At 42.8% G+C, this 15805-nt stretch overlaps 1 protein-coding gene across 3 annotated transcripts in view; it reads right to left on the bottom strand.

The window, feature by feature from the left end:
* TFCP2 (transcription factor CP2) overlaps nt 1–15805 on the bottom strand; it is a 122255-nt gene that overhangs the window by 34053 nt on the left and 72397 nt on the right. For all 3 annotated transcript variants that reach the window (XR_003941588.1, XM_030198285.1, XM_030198286.1), the window contains 2 exons: nt 4518–4593; nt 4325–4418 (listed from right to left, as the gene is read on the bottom strand). Coding sequence is in view for 2 of the 3 variants with exons in the window: in XM_030198285.1 (XP_030054145.1) it covers nt 4325–4418; nt 4518–4593 (170 nt within the window). In the remaining variant the exon portion in view is untranslated. The remainder of the gene's footprint in view (nt 1–4324; nt 4419–4517; nt 4594–15805) is intronic.

Genomic DNA, 15805 nt, shown 5'->3' with positions numbered 1-15805 from the left:
TGGCCAACACTCTCCCTGCCCAGTTCCCCTCTTTGGGCGGCGGCCAAAAAAGCAAACAGGATGCTAGGAATTATTAGGAAAGGGATGGTGAATAAGACCAAAAATACTTTATAATGCCTTTGTATCACTCCATGGTGAGTCCACACCTTGAGTATTGCGTTCAGTTCTGGTCGCCGTATCTCAAAAAAGATACAGCAGAATTCGAAAAGGTTCAAAGAAGAGCAACCAAAATGATAAAGGGGATGGAACTCCTCTCGTATGAGGATAGGCTAAAGAGGTTAGGGCTCTTCAGCTTGGAAAAGAGACGGATGAGGGGAGATATGATTGAGGTCTACAAGATCCTGAGTGGTGTACAACGAGTTGAAGTAAATCGATTTTTTACTTGTTCCAAAAGTACAAAGACTAGGGGACACTCAAAGAAGTTACATGACATACATTTAAAACAAATAGGAGGAAATATTTTTTCACTCAACAAATAGTTAAGCTCTAGAACTCTTTGCCGGAGGATGCGGTAACAGTGGTTGGCATACCTGGGGTTTAAAAAAAGGTTTGGACAAATTCTTGGAGGAAAAGTCCATAGTCTGCTGAGACAGACATGGGAAGAAACTGCTTGCCCTAGGATTTGTAGTATGGAGTGTTGCCACGATTTGGGTTTCTGCCAGGTACTGTTTGGAAAACAGGATACTGGGATAGATGGACCATTGGTCTGACCCAATATGGCTACTCTTATATTCAAAGTAAAATCATTTATCTTAAAGTCATGGTTAATTTTCACAGACCACAGTGATTACAATTGCCTCCTGCACTGTCACCAACTCTTTTTACTTCCTGACCATAGGGTGTTTTCCAATTTTTCTTGCCAATTGTTGTATATCTTGGGTAAGCTCCTGATTAACAAGAGTCCCAAAAGGTGGCTAGTCAAATGAATTAGGTGCCCCCAAACCACTGCCTTAAAAGTATCCCAAAGAACTCTGGGAGCATTATCCACCTAACCATTATGCTCAAAGAACTCTTGAATTGTCGGATGACAAGCAGGCCATATTCTCACATGTAGGTGACATCATCCTCATTGCCCAGTGCGGCACTTAAACAAGCTAATACAGCTTTAAGAGCATGTGCAGTGTCCCCATCATGCATGCGTGAGTGCCTTCCCACCTGCTACGAGAGCACAGGACCATCAGTCTCTTCTCATCTGCAATTGTCTCACGCGCCTCACAGTGTCTGGTGCGTTAGCATTGTTTCTTCAGGTTTTTGTGCCTTCCCTTTGGGAGTGGGGGGTTTGCCCTGATTTTTGGTTTGTTTTTACTTTAGAAAATTTTCCTCTCCCTTCCTTTATAGTTTTAAGTTTGTTTTTTCCCCACCTTTAAGTTTTCTTTGTTTTTACTGTGCTCAGTAGGCCCGCTTAGGCCTGAGCTCTGGCCACGCTCTATTTTTCTGGTGATTGCCCCCCCCCCCCCCCCATTGAGCCATTTAATTTGGCCATGGTTGTTTTCCATTCCGTGTCACTGAAGGCTCCCAGTGGCTTTAAGCACTGTAGCATGGGCAATAGAACCATCTCTGGCAAAAGACACACACTCTTGGTGACATCAGTTTTTGGTGCCTGAACATATCCCTTCCAGCTGTGTTTTTTGCCTTTGTATGAAGAAAAGAACCCATATAGCCAGAGGCTCAAGGGGGGGGGGGGGGGGGAACGACTTGTGCAGCACAGTCAGAAACCTTGGCGTCAGTATCGCATGGACATTGGGAGTTGCACCAGTCTGTATGGCTGACGCATAATCTCCAACTGACTAGCAGATTGCATTTCATTCACTTATTCCAGGTTGGACTGACTCTTGAGGATCATGTCAAGGCTCACAATGTCAGAGCCATGGTTGTGTCAGTAGCCCACTTGATGTCAGCCTCTATTGAAGAAATTTGCAAGGTTGTAATATGGTCTTCAGTCCATACATTCATATCTCACTACTGCCCTGAGCAGGATATCCCCGACTCAATAGTTGGTTTGGTTTGGACAGACAGTTCTGCACAATTTGCTTGTGATCTAGAATCCAACTCCACCCCCCAGGGCCATTTTCTTCTGTTCCAGGTAGCACTCACACAGATTTATAGAGTTTCAGGTTAATTACTATTTTGCCCTCACTGTTGTGAGGTTCAATTGACCAATGGCTGTTGTTTTCGGTAAGCCTGGTACCTAGGAATTCCCACATGTGAGAATATGGCCTGCTTATTACCTGTAAGCAGGTATTCTCCGAGGACAACAGGCCATTCGTTCTCATATACTCTCCCACCTCCCCATGGAGTTGATTCCATGCTATGCTAATGTACTGATGGTCCTGCACTCTCACGATGGGCGGGAAGACACTCACTCATGCAAGGTAAGAATGCTGTGTGTGCTTTTAAAGCTGTATTAGCTTGTTTAACCTCCCAACTTGGCGATGTGGATGATGTCACCCACATGTGAGAATTAATGGCTTGCTGTTCTTGGAGAATACATACTACAGGTAAGTATCTTTGCTTTGCCTGCTTCAGGTTTTCATCTCTTTCTTATAATCCAGTAAGGACTCATTTAGCTGCCATACTTGAAACCAAACTGTCAGTCAAAGATCTCTCCCCTGAACTGTGCTTATATCTCTTGCCTCCTATCTCATACATCTCCTTTGGATTTCTGCATCCCAAGTGCATCATTCTTCTTTGTATTAAAATTGAACTGCCAGGCCTTAGACCATTGATCTAATTTTTGGAGATCTCTTCTTACATTTTCTACTCCCTCTGGGGTGTCCACTGTTGGTAATCTTCATGTCATCCACAAAAAAACAAACGTTTCTTTCTAATCTTTCAGCAATGTCGCTTACAAATATATTAAATAGAACTGGCCCTAGTACTGATCCCTGAGGCGCTCTACCATCCTCTCCTTCAAGCAGATTCCATTTACCACCAACCCTGTCATCTGTCAGTCAACCAGTTTCCAATCCAGTTCCCAACTTTTCGTCTAGTGTATGTCCTTTATCTAGTTCTCTGTCAACCAAGCAAAGAAAATCAGATTCATTTTTCAAGATTTTCCTTTGGTAAAACCTTGTTACCTTAGATCTTGCAACTTGCTAGATTCTGGAAAGTTCACTATCATTTTCTTCAAAAGCACTCCCATTATTTTGCCAACTATCAAAGTGAGGCTTATTAACCTTATTTTCCCACTTCTTCCTTGTATCTGCTTTTGAGAAGAGGGACCGCATTCACTTGTTTCCAATCCTGTGGAACCTCTCTCATTCCTAAAGATCTATTAAATAAATCCTTAAATCCTGCCAGGATTTCTCTGAGCTCCTTCAGTATTCTGGGATGTATCCCACCTGACCCCATAGCTTTGTCCACTTTTAGTTTTCCATTTGTTCATAAACACTTTCTTCTATGAACAGTGCAATTCTTAACTCTCCAGGAGTCATATCATTCCCAGAGATCTCATAAATGACTTAAAACAGGACCTGTTAGATCTATGGTGGCTTCCCTGGTCAAATATATCTAATTTGGGTGCTATGGTGATGTTAAAAATCTCCTCCTATAATCATTATTCCTCTCCCAACCCGAACAGCTTTACCTCAAGATCCACATAAAACCCACTCTAGCTGGCGTTGGGACCATACCCAGAAATTAAATATTTCCATTCCCAGAACAACAATAATAATTTGTGGCAACCAAAAATCAAAATTAATAATTTGCAGACATCTAAATTGGAAGAAGTCTGGTGAAAAAAAATTGTACTCCAGTTAGAATTGGAGTGGGTTCTATGCATTTGAATTATAAATATATTTTTAAAAAGAATTGGGTTACATTCCTGTTTTTAATGTCTTTGAGCTGTTATTTTTATTCTGGAGTATTCCCCCGGTCTTATTATTTCTACCCCTAGCCCCGTATACAATCTAGTCACTAATAAAATTGGTCACAGATCACGGACTGAACCCTCAAAATTCCAGCACCTGCGCACCTTGAATCTGATCAGATCTTAATCACCAACATGCCACAGTTCCCTGGAAGGCTATGTCTGCTGCCTCTACAGCAGCCTCAGCCCTGATAAGCCCTAAGGAGCAGAAGACCTGAGCCAGGAACTGAACCCAGGTCCCTACCCAGGTCCCTTTGCATGGCAGCACATAGCCAACTATGCTAACCTCTTAGCCATTTACTCATGAATTCTTGCTCCTGCCCCAAGCCACTCCCTACACACCCAGTGCACTTATGCAGCCCACTTACTCATTCATAGAGGCATCTCACCGCCAAAAAGATACAATAACCATTAACCAAACATATTCTGATTAATCTCTGTGCTCTTATCACCAACCTGAGAAATTTGTGAAAAGCCGGGAGAAAGCAGCGAATCGATTTTGGTGTAACCACTGCTGAGCTTCCTGAGGTGTCGCCGTTGGCAAGAGGTTCTGCAAGAAAAAAATATTCCCCCCCTGACACAGTGAGTTATTCCCAGGCACAAAATGTTTTCAAATAAATTTTCAAAGTCAAGATTTGCCAACACACACCTGTATGGGAGTCAAAGTAGGGTTTACGTCTAGGATGGGAGCTGGAGGCTCAGGTTGGTGGTTCGGAGAACCATTTCTAAACACCAGAAATAGAATAAAATTAAATATATAAAACAAACCATGTAAAGTACAATTTCAGCATCTTAAAAGTTAGCAGTTTAGCCTCTTACAGCAAAGGGTTATTTTTTTGGAACTAGCAGTCCTGTTCCTTTCTGGCACTCACAGACACTGCAGATTTCCCCCTGTTTTAAGTCAACCTATTTCCCCCCTACCAACTTTCAATAATTTTTATTGATGACTTAGGAAATCAGCCAATACAATTATGTAGGAAGCAGTCAAATTCAAATCACAAGAAAAGAAGAAATTCTTCCACATTTTGATTCACCAATCATTATCATCAACTCTTTTATCATTTTATATCCCACCTCCCCCCCCCCCCCCCCCCCCCCCTTTGTGGTTCCATAAATTTTATTGGAGAAGTCAGAAAACATTTTTAAACATACAAATGAGCCTACGTAGTTAACTAACTGAATGTTTTGACCGGTATAACTCGTTACCCTTCATCCAACATCAAGTGGTTCTCAGCTATCGAGTCTACCTAAATGACTCTTCCGTAACTTTTTACAGTTCTCCCCCTGTGCTTCACCCCCCTCTCCCCCTCCACCAACCCCCCCCCCCCCCCCAATGCAGCATTTAGTCACAGTCCTCTTACTCTAACTGCTGTAGCAGCGCCTGGTGCCTATGTAGTTTACATGTTCATTATGTGCCCTCTGGCATAGGGTGTCAGTGTGAGCCAAAACGGCGTCCAGCATTTCCAAAATGTCCTGGCGCTTGATGGTCTCCGAGTTCGCAGACTCGTTCTTTCTGTGTGTAGCAGGGAGATCATCCGCCCTCTCCACTGAGCTAACGTTGGGCCCTCTGCAGACAGCCACGCCGACAGTATTGTTTTCTTTGCCACCATCACCGCTCGCATGATAAAGGCCCGACACCCCCCTGGCATGGGTCTAGAGATTTACAGATACCCAAAAAGAAGTCGAGCATCCATCTGCCATTTTACATTCCAAGTAAGGGCCATCTGCTTAGCCAAATCTCTCCAAAGCATCTGAATCCGCGAACAGTTCCAGAACATATGGCCCAGCGTTGCGCCCTCCGCAGCGCACTAGGGGCATGCCCCATCTGGCGATACTCCCATGTGGAATGCCCGCTTGGGAGGCACATACGCTCTCAGAGTAAACTTAAATTGTACTTCCCAATAGTTGGCTTGATATGTGTGTCTGCGATAGTCAATAAGATGTTCCCGCAGTAGTACTGCGGTAATCTCCGTCCCCAATTCCTCGGTCCACAGTTTGGACAGTCTCTCAAAATCCGGTTCCTTTGCCATGTCCTTGAGGTGTCTATGATAGAACGTTAGTGGCACTTTGTGTTGCGCCCCCAAGGAGAGCGCCGAGCCTAGCTCCTCTTGGACATCTTCCGCCAGCGCCATCGGTGGGAGGCTCTCTATATAGTATTTTAGCTGGTAATAATGAAACCAATCCAGCGAACTGAGGGAGAATTGGGCCTGGAGCGCTGCCCATGATTTAGGTCTGCCATCTCCATCAATGGCCTGAAGTACATACTCCAGCCCTTTCTCCCGCCAGCAGGCAAACACCTCGTAAAGCTGACCCGGTTGGAATTCTGGGTTTCCGCAGATTGGGAGATATGGAGTAGTACGAGGCGAGAATTGGTGGTGTCGGCAAAGCCAGCGCCAAACTGCCCGCGCTGCCGGCAAAAGTTGTGCTTTGTCCAGTAGGTTAGCTTCTTCTGTGCTTTTCTTATGCAATAAGTAGCTTATGTGTGTCTGTTCGATCTCTGACAGTTCTAAGCTGGATGGAGTAAAGTATTGCTTGCACCTCATCCAATCATTCAGGTGTCTCAAGCCGCTGGATATTGTCATATAGCGCAGACTCAGCAAGCCCAGGCTTCCAAATTCCACCGGGAGGTGTAAGTTAGACATTGCCGTTCTGGGTTTTTTTCCCCCCACAAGAAAAAGATTTAGTCGCTGCTCATCGGCTTTGGTCAAATATAGTGGCAGGGTCTGGAACACATACACCCACTTGGGGACTATTACCATGTTATATAAGGCTATTCTACCCAGTAGTGATATGGGGAGGCCCTGCCACATTTGCAAGCTGTCTCTTGTATCATTCAGCAACTTTCTCACATTCCAGGCGTACACTAGAGAGAGATCTCGAGGTATTTTGACTCCTAAATACTTGATTGTCTCTTGTTCCCACTCTATTGGTAATGGGATCTTTTGCTGTAAATTATCACCAGGTAGGATCTCTAGGGCCTTGGACTTTTGAATGTTAAGTGTGTAACCCGAGTCCACCACCAACTTTATTAGCCCAGCCATAGCTGCAATAATCCTTACCTGAAGTCCAATTCTGGATGCTAGCTCTCATTATTATGCTATGACTGGGTTTCCATAGGCACAGGGGCAAAGGTGGTGAAAGCTAAGCCTGGGGATCATACCCAGGGCCCTCTGCATAACAGCATAGCCACTTAGTTTCTGGTCAGTCCACAAAATTCTTTTAAGGGGTCTCGCCCATAACATTCTTAGCAGCCTAGTTAAAACTCAAGTCACTGCACAGTTAAACTGAATTAGCCTGGTTCTGGATGTGTATGCTATTGCCTGATATCACCATTGACCCTATATTGTACTTTCTAGACACTCCGCAGCACAAATGCAAACTGTGTAGAAGTACCAACATCACAGGTGATAGCCAATGGGTAACCACAGTTCTAAAAGCAGTAGTAAGATTTTTTTTTTTTTAACCTGGCAGATTTCTCCCACTCCTATGGGCCCATCAGTTCAAATGGTATCAGGGCTCGACTTCCAATCAGTTTCAGGATTAAAAAAAAAAGAGATAAGATTCTGTTAACTCATCAAATGTATTACTCTATGCTCCCTCCTAATTTGTCTTCTCTTTTAATCCTGTATCCTCTGAGTCAATTTTCGAAAGGGTGACTACAACAAAATGAGAAAAATGGTTAAAAGAAGTTGAAAGGGTCGGCTGCAAAGGTTAGAATTTTAAATCAGGCATGGACATTGTTTAGAAATATAATCGTGGAAGCCCAAACCAGAGGCACAAGCAAAAAACCTTTCCAATAAGAGTGCTGAAGCATATCCCGGTGACATTCAAGCAACTGCGATTGAGTCAGATGGCTTGATTAGAGACATCACCTTAGGTGTTGCTTCCTCCTGATCAACCAATCATCCAGGTAAATATGCATGGCTACCACCATCATCATCATTTCTGGGAGCTGTGGAAAGGCTGAATGGCATGGCCTGGACCTGATGATTATGCCCCCAAACCGCAAAGTAGGTTAAGTGCTGATGAACTTCTTTCCATTTTGGTACATTCTATATAATGAGTCATTTGGATCATTTTAATGTTCTTTACTCAAAAGTATCAGAGAAATTACAATACTGCAAAATTCTGCTGCTAAACTTATTTTGGGTCTTAAGAAATTTGATAGTTCCACTTTTGTCCTTGCTACTCTGCATTGGCTTCCCATTCTTCTGAGAGTTTTGTTTAAAATAGCTTGCTTAGTTTTTAAGCTATCTGATGGTATATCTCCAGAATATCTTTTTAATTTATTTTCCTTTGGCTCATGATAGCTCAAAACCCACTTCGTTTGTTACTTCCTTCTGTTTCTGGTATCAAATATAAAAGGATTCTGGAGTTCTCATTCTGTTATCAGGCCCCTCATTTTTGGCTTTCACTTCCACATGTTTATTACGAAGTTCTTTTAGTTATTTTCAGTTTCGTAAAAATGTGAAGACTTATTTGTTTAAACGTTATTTAACTTAGTATTTTTTTCTCATTTTTTTTAAAGATTTAATTTAAAATTTTTTAATATTTCTTTCTGTTAACCGCTTTGGATCACTGGATAGTGGGAGGTGGTGGGATCAAGAGATGTCACATCATATCTAGAGAAGTGAGAAATTCTCCTGGTTGCACCAAAGCAATCACAATGGAAGAGTTTTCATCCTGAAATGGGTAACCTTTAAGGCACGATTCACTTGCTTTAGGTCCACAGAATAGGATGAAAGGAGCCCTCCTTCTCTGGTACCACAAAATAAATGGAATGCCTTCCTAGACCCTGCTCCATGGGTGGCACAGGTAACACCGTCAAACGATGCTCTCAGCAATGCCGAGCCAAGTTTGTCAGGCAATCACAAGCCAGGAAATGGTGTCACTCAAAAGAAACTACATCTCTTTATCTAAGCTGAGGTGTTTTTAAATTAGGATGCCAGTGCAGAAAGAGCTCTGTGAGCATTGCCGAGAGCAGCCTTCATGAATAATAAGGTGAATTTGCCTGTAGAATTTAAACCTATGTTGAATGAAGTTTTTACTTAGTTTTGTCATTTCTTATAGAGAAAAGGAACTGCTTGGCTGAACATTTGAAAAGTCCCGTGGAAGCCAGGAAGAATGGTGAAACGATGGCCTTCATCGGGTCTGATGTAAGATGAAGTGCTTAGTCAGCTCACAGCTAAGGTTTTGGTGATTTTTACAAATTACAAATAGATTTTCGTAAGTCACAAAAAGTCTGTTTAAATGTTTTTATATATATATATATATATATATATATATATATATATATATATTTTTTTTTTTTTTTTAAAGTCACATTTGGTTTCACACCATAAAAAACACTTGGGAGATTTTAAGAGCAATGAAAAAAACCTGAACTGCACTAGAGACCAAAGAAAACAAGTTATATGGAGATATTTTTGTCTAGTGGTTTCCAAGGTCTTTTTTTCTCCCTTAATAACACGGTGTAAAGATTAAAAATTCAACTTCGTTTACTCTTAGTCCTCATTGGGGATTGTAGTTTCACAGGTAACACTGTCCACAGTTCCCAAAGATCTTGTAGAGTGGAGAAAACCCCTGTCTTCTTTGCTAGCACCCCACAAGGAGATTCCAAGAAAAAAAAAGTCTGTGAGAGGGTAAAAAAAAAAAAAAAAAAAAACCTTTAGCTTGTAACCTTCCCTATCTCCTGAACCCATTGAATGGTTGTGATCTTGGTCCACTCCTCGTAAAAATCCTTTAGTGTCCACCTATCAAGGTGCTCAAGAAGTGAATCTTCCCACCTTCATTGGGAAGGAGGGCAGAATTAGTTATTCAGGATGTCCGAATTCTGACTCTTTTGTTCCCTCAAAGGAAGACTGCTTTTGCTGATAATGAGATTTTGAGTAGGAGGCAGAACACTCAGGCCTATATCCTTTGGCTTCCCAAAAACAAGACTGCAACTGGGAAGATCGATAGGAAGACTTTGGCTTGTCCTTCAGTAAACAATGAGATTTAGAATGTGCTAGGTCCTTTACAAGTTTCTCTACATTTTCCCTAAACAACAACGTACTCCAAGAGGGAAGTTTTGTAACAGTAGATTTAGAAATGACATTCACAGCCTGGTTTCTGAGTCACAAGACACACCATATCAAGACTAATAATGCTATCTGTTTTGCCGAGGCTCTAAGCAGGTCATAGAGCCCATATGCTAAATAAGCCGACCTCACCTCCAGAGTTGGAAATCCAGACCTAGCACCATTAGATATGCCCATAAGGCTTGTCCAGACTGCCTACTCCCCAAGCGTCACAAGAATCAATCTAGAACTACACAGGGATGCGTCTTCCACCTACTGGAGATACAGTAATACTGAATGGGAGCAAGTGCACACTACCTCTCATGGTACAGGTCAATTCTGAGTCCTCTATCTCCACCTGCTGGTAGAAGGGCATAAGCCACAAGTGTTACCTTGAACTGTGATGACACTAAGGAATTGCTGGTTTGTCTGCTACAGTTAAGGCACTTTGACAGTACAAAATGTGGCAACCAGATTGTTAATGAATGGGGTAAATTTAACATTAGTCACACTTCGACTGCTTTACACTGGCTCCTGATCTGTTAGCATGTTAACTTTCCATGGCAATTTAAATTTATCAGAGCACTGTGTGTGGAAGTTTCACCTGACCCTTCTTTGAGCTTTGATGGGTACTATCCTTTAAGTTTGTCATGTTCACCCCAAAAGGCTTTCTTGATCGTTCCATCTTTGAGAATAGGTAACAAATGATTTGTACACTTGTGGAATTTAACTTTTGTGACACCAATGCAATGGAATTTGTTAAAAACTGTGCATTACAAACCAATAAACCCACAAATAAATCAGGAGAGATCATGGAGGATCCAGAACTATTCTTTTACAGGAAATAAGGAAGCACTTTTCAACAATTTAAATATCACAACAACAATCCTCAATCAGATAGGATAAGTATTAGTGATCAGCAATCTGTTTCAAAGGCAGGTCATTGCTAGTCAACTAATATTTGTTTCTCATATTTTTCAGGAGTTTCTATTAAAGAAGCAGATGACACAGTTATAGCAGCTATGGAACTGAAACAGGCTGCTTCCAATTAAAGCCATACCCTGGACTATATAGCAATTGCTTAAAATCTATTCTACTTAGCCTTTGACAGGTAATAAAGGAGATGTCATATGCATACAAAAAAAGATGCATTTCACAAGTGTGGGGGAAGTATGGCAGAGTGACTATATCTGGACCATGATTTAGATTAGAGGCTGATCGAATTTCGGTTACAGTGACAAAACTGGCCCAACATCCTTTTTCTTCCTGGTTTTGGCAAAAAGACTATGGCCAGTTTTGGTTTGGGCTGAAACTGTTTTCAGTGGAAGCTAAAAATTTGTGTTTTGTCCTATTTGTCTCCCTCCCTCCCCTCCAAATAGGAGATGCTTTCCCCCACTGCCCACTTGTAGATCCCCCTTCTCAGGCCTATCTTAAGAGTCCCTGGCAGTCTAGGGATGTAGTCAGAGCAGGAGTGATCCCTAGTCGCTCCTGCCTATGCTATGCCTACTCAAATGGCTGCCATTGCCTCTAGCGGCAATCTTGTGAGAATGCTGTAAGAGATGTTCAGCGCTGTGTGCGTCTGGTAGCGCTATACAAATGCTAATAAAAATAATAATAAAGAGATCACGGCGGCCATTTTGAGACTAGAGCTGACATGGGCAAGAGAGACTGGGACTCATTCCTTCTTGGACTAGACCCCTAGACCACCAGGGATTGTAAGGTGGTCTTGGGGGGAGGGGGGGGAGGAGGAGGGTGCTACTTTTTGTATTCTTGTGTGTGTGTGTGTGATTGTAAGTAATGCAGTTATGATCTTGCATTGTAGTTTATATAGTAAATACAATGCTCCAAATAAATGCTTTTGATACAAAAGTTTAGCAGGAAGTCTGTAAATTTGGGATGACAACCTCCTTAGGAATTAGCCTGTTTGTGGAGATATGACACCTGCTGTCATTCCAAACTGCCGCAAAGTCAGCCAAAGGAGCGAAGGAGTAGCCTAGTGGTTAGTGCAGTGGACTTTGATCCTGGGGAACTGAGTTCGATTCCCACTGCAGCTCCTTGTGACTCTGGGCAAGTCACTTAACCCTCCATTGCCCCTGGTACAAATAACTACCTGAATATACTATGTAAACCGCTTTGAATGCAGTTGCAAAAAAACACAGAAAGGTATATCAAGTCCCATTCCCTTTCCCACTGTAAAACACTGTGGCTTTTAGTTTCAGTTTTCATTAGCTGGAGTCCATGTGTGTGGAGGCTATTTTGCTTGGAGATCTTTCTGAATATTTAAATTATATATATTCTGGCTTGGATATTATTTGGGTGATTCTAAAGAATTTCCAGACTGTTGGATATGATGAATCACAGCACTGAGACTTGCACTCTACCACTCCATTTGCACCTCTTTTCAAACAGTCACACTCTGTTGTTGTCGTCGTCTCTTGATCTTTCTTCAGCCTTTGACCTCTTAGATCACAAGTTTATTCATCATCTTCACTCATCATGGAATCTCAGATACTGTTCTGGCATGGTTCATGAGTTACTTGTCTGATCGATCCCTTTCAACTTACCTTCCACTCTGGTGTCCCTCAGGGCTTTATTCCTTCATCCACGCTCTAATATTTTCCCGGCTCCTCTTCTTACTCTATCCAAAAATCACTTACTGTTATGCAGATGATGTACAAATCTTCTGTCATATCACAGACACATCATCCATAGCACATCTTAATGATTGTCTCTCCCATGTCTCATCTTGGCTTAAAACTAATCTGCTTTTCTTGAATTCTTCCAAATGCGAAGCTATATCCCTTCCTTCTGCATGTCATACTTTCCCCTTTTTTATCTACTGACAGTCATTGTATCCCCTACAAAGATTCCATTAAAACTTTAGGTGCTCATTTTGACCTTAAACTCACCATTAAACCTCAAATAAACTCTGTTCTCCGTTCATCATTTTTTTGCATCTCAATGTATTCGCTCTACCCACTCCCCTTTTCCTGCTGAACTCCTTCATCTCCTTATCTTGACCTTGGTTATTTCACACCTTGACTACTACAACTCCCTCTGTGCTGGCCTCCCTCTATGCTTATAACTGATTCAATCCACAGCAGTTAAATTACTCCCACAATGCTCATCATTTCCACCGTGACACCCCTCTCCTCTCTGCCAAACACTGGCTCCCTGTCATTTCCCGGGTTAAGTATAAGATTCTGCTACTGGTCTACAAACTACATTTGCCCTCTGCTCCTGCTTACCTCAATCTGCTGTGAAGGGGAGGAAAAGGGGGTGGAGCAGATGGAAGTAGAAGGGGAAGAAGTGAGGAGGCTCAAGAACAGAAGGAGACAGAACAGAGCCTTGCCTTTACTACTTCCCATAGAGAGAGAAAAGAAAGGGTAATGCCCCCTGAAAAATGGAGGAGAGAAAAAGACTACATCACCCAGCAGCCCCGGCGGAAGCCCTGGTACAGAGATTACCTTCCCCAGCAGGCCACAGGGGAGAACTCTGACAAGGCAAGGGAGGGGCCCCTGGAGGGTAATCAAGTGAACGAGGAACAGCTGAAAGGTGGGTGGGACGAGGAACCCATGGAATGGCAAGAGGCTGAGGAGAGGGAGAGAGAGGAGATCCCAGAGGAACCGATGGACCTCACAGCCTGGGCTCATTCCTTACGGAAAAAGCTGAAAAAGCAGGTGAACTCGTGGTATGACAGCTGGGTTGCAAGGGGAAAGAGCAAGGGTCATGAGGGAGGAGGGTCAGTGTATTGAGACAGTGACCCAAGAAAGGGTGGGACCTTTTTTCTCCCCAAAGCGAGTTCAGGCTGTTTTGAACAGTGTGTTAAAGAGTGCTGTTTGAAGAGGGGGTATTGACTCCCCCTGTAACTGCTCATAGCGGGAGGAAGCTGTTGTGGGAAAGTGTTTGCTCAAGCCTGAAGAAGTGGTTTATTGGGAACTGTTTATTGGGACTGTTTGCCAAAGCATCGGGAGGAAACCTGGAGTAGTGGCTTCCTTTTTTCTGTGTGTTTTTTTGACTGCCCTTCACAGACATGCTCCCCCTTTTCAAAGGGGAGGGGGAGAAGGAGAGCAAGGGGCTGTAGACTGCTTAAGGTGGAACAAACTGAGTTCTGGAAGCAGGGGAGGGGAGTGTTTTCTGTCCTGCTGTACTGTGACCCCGAAAGGAGAAACAGTGAGATTGTGGGGGGTTTTTTTGCCTGCTTTAATTCTGAACTGCTGGACTGTGAATCCCAAGAGAATAAAGACACTTACTGATTTTGCTTTCTGGAGTTTGGATTGCTTTAAGCCCTGCCCTGTGAATTGCAGTGGGCTAGGAAGCTGAGACAGGTATCCTGACTCTTAGTCGGAGTGGCCAGGGCAGAGGCAAGATCCTGAGGACCCCGGGAGGAGGGACGGATCTTTCACACTGCTTATCCACTACACTGCCCTTTGCTGTCTCTGCTCTGCCGATAACTTCCTCACCATTCCTCCGCTCTCCACCTTACATCTTAACATCTCCCGTGAATCCACTTTCTGCTACCTAAGCCCTAAACTATAGAATGGCCTTCCCTGCCATACTAGGAATCAACTCTCTCTCTCAGCTTTCAAGAAAGCACTCAAAACACATTTATAAACTGAATCTTTCCCTTCCACTGATTGATAACCATCTATTTTTCTCCTTTCTCCTCTTCTTTTCTTAGTCCCCCTTCCCCTCTCCATCACTCAATCTTTTGTGCGTGTTTTTAGCTTATGTTAACCGCTTAGATGCCTATGTGCAGGCCCTTAGTGGTATATCAAATGTAATAAATGAATGAAGATGAACAGTTTTAATCAAACTTGTAGCATGAAGAAGCAAGATTCTGAGAACGGAACCTGCAGTGATTGTTTTCAAGCACAAGTACTAGTCAGCTTATAGTGTCAGCAGGGAAATATTACTTTAAAATGAAGTTTATATATTAGAAAATAATTACCTCAATGCTACCTTCTCTTGTTACTTGTGCACAGTTTCGGTAAACATAAAAAGATGGTAATCACCCTGACATTTTTTCCAGGTCAGGTTTGGATACTGCCTTGTCTCCGTTCTGCTAGTTTGAAGTAATCAGATATAATCACCTGGGGTCTCTTTACTGTGTTATGGACATTAGTAACACACCCCAGTCATTGTGTACCACTACCATGACTTTCTGTACCCCAAAACGTACAACTGTCTGAAAGCTAAGTTTCAATATTAAAAATCAATTGTGACCAGTGTTAACACAGCAGGAATGAAATTGGGTTGACTAGAAGGACCTTGGGCTCCTCATCTATCATCACATTCTATGTATCTATGAAAAACTACTTGATTGCACTTCTAAACTATAAGCAACTGAATACTGCAGAATTCCCTTATACACTCTCCCCACTCTACCACAGAGCAGGGACTGAACATGCAGCAGCAGTGCAAGCTTCCCTCACGCACACACTGCCCCACCACAGAACAGGGACTGCATGGACACCAGCAATGATGTAAGCTCCCTAACACACTCACTGTCCCATATGAGGAAGGCGGAGTACAGGCAGTAGCACTGCTTGGGTTCTGTCAGCCCAATAAGCAGCCGACATAAATAGGAGGTAAATATGCATTTGACACAGAACCACTGTCCTAACTCTACATTTATATTTAAGGGTCCAGCAGCTCATCTTCACTGTTGACCTTGGCAGCCAAGCTCTACTGCAAATGCCAGTGTTCATCCCTCAATACCATGCTGACTTATCTAGATCTTTCAAAATGTGACCAATAACTTAAGACATACACATTATTTTCCTGCTTTATAGCAGAATACAGAAAGTTGGTTTCTCCAGTACAATCTTCATTCATCTAAAATTTGACTTGTAAGGTTTTGTCTATCTTTTCCATT

This window comes from Microcaecilia unicolor, chromosome 3 (genome assembly GCF_901765095.1).
Source record: "Microcaecilia unicolor chromosome 3, aMicUni1.1, whole genome shotgun sequence".
Lineage (NCBI taxonomy): Eukaryota > Metazoa > Chordata > Amphibia > Gymnophiona > Siphonopidae > Microcaecilia > Microcaecilia unicolor.
This window is presented reverse-complemented; position numbering and strand designations above follow the sequence as displayed.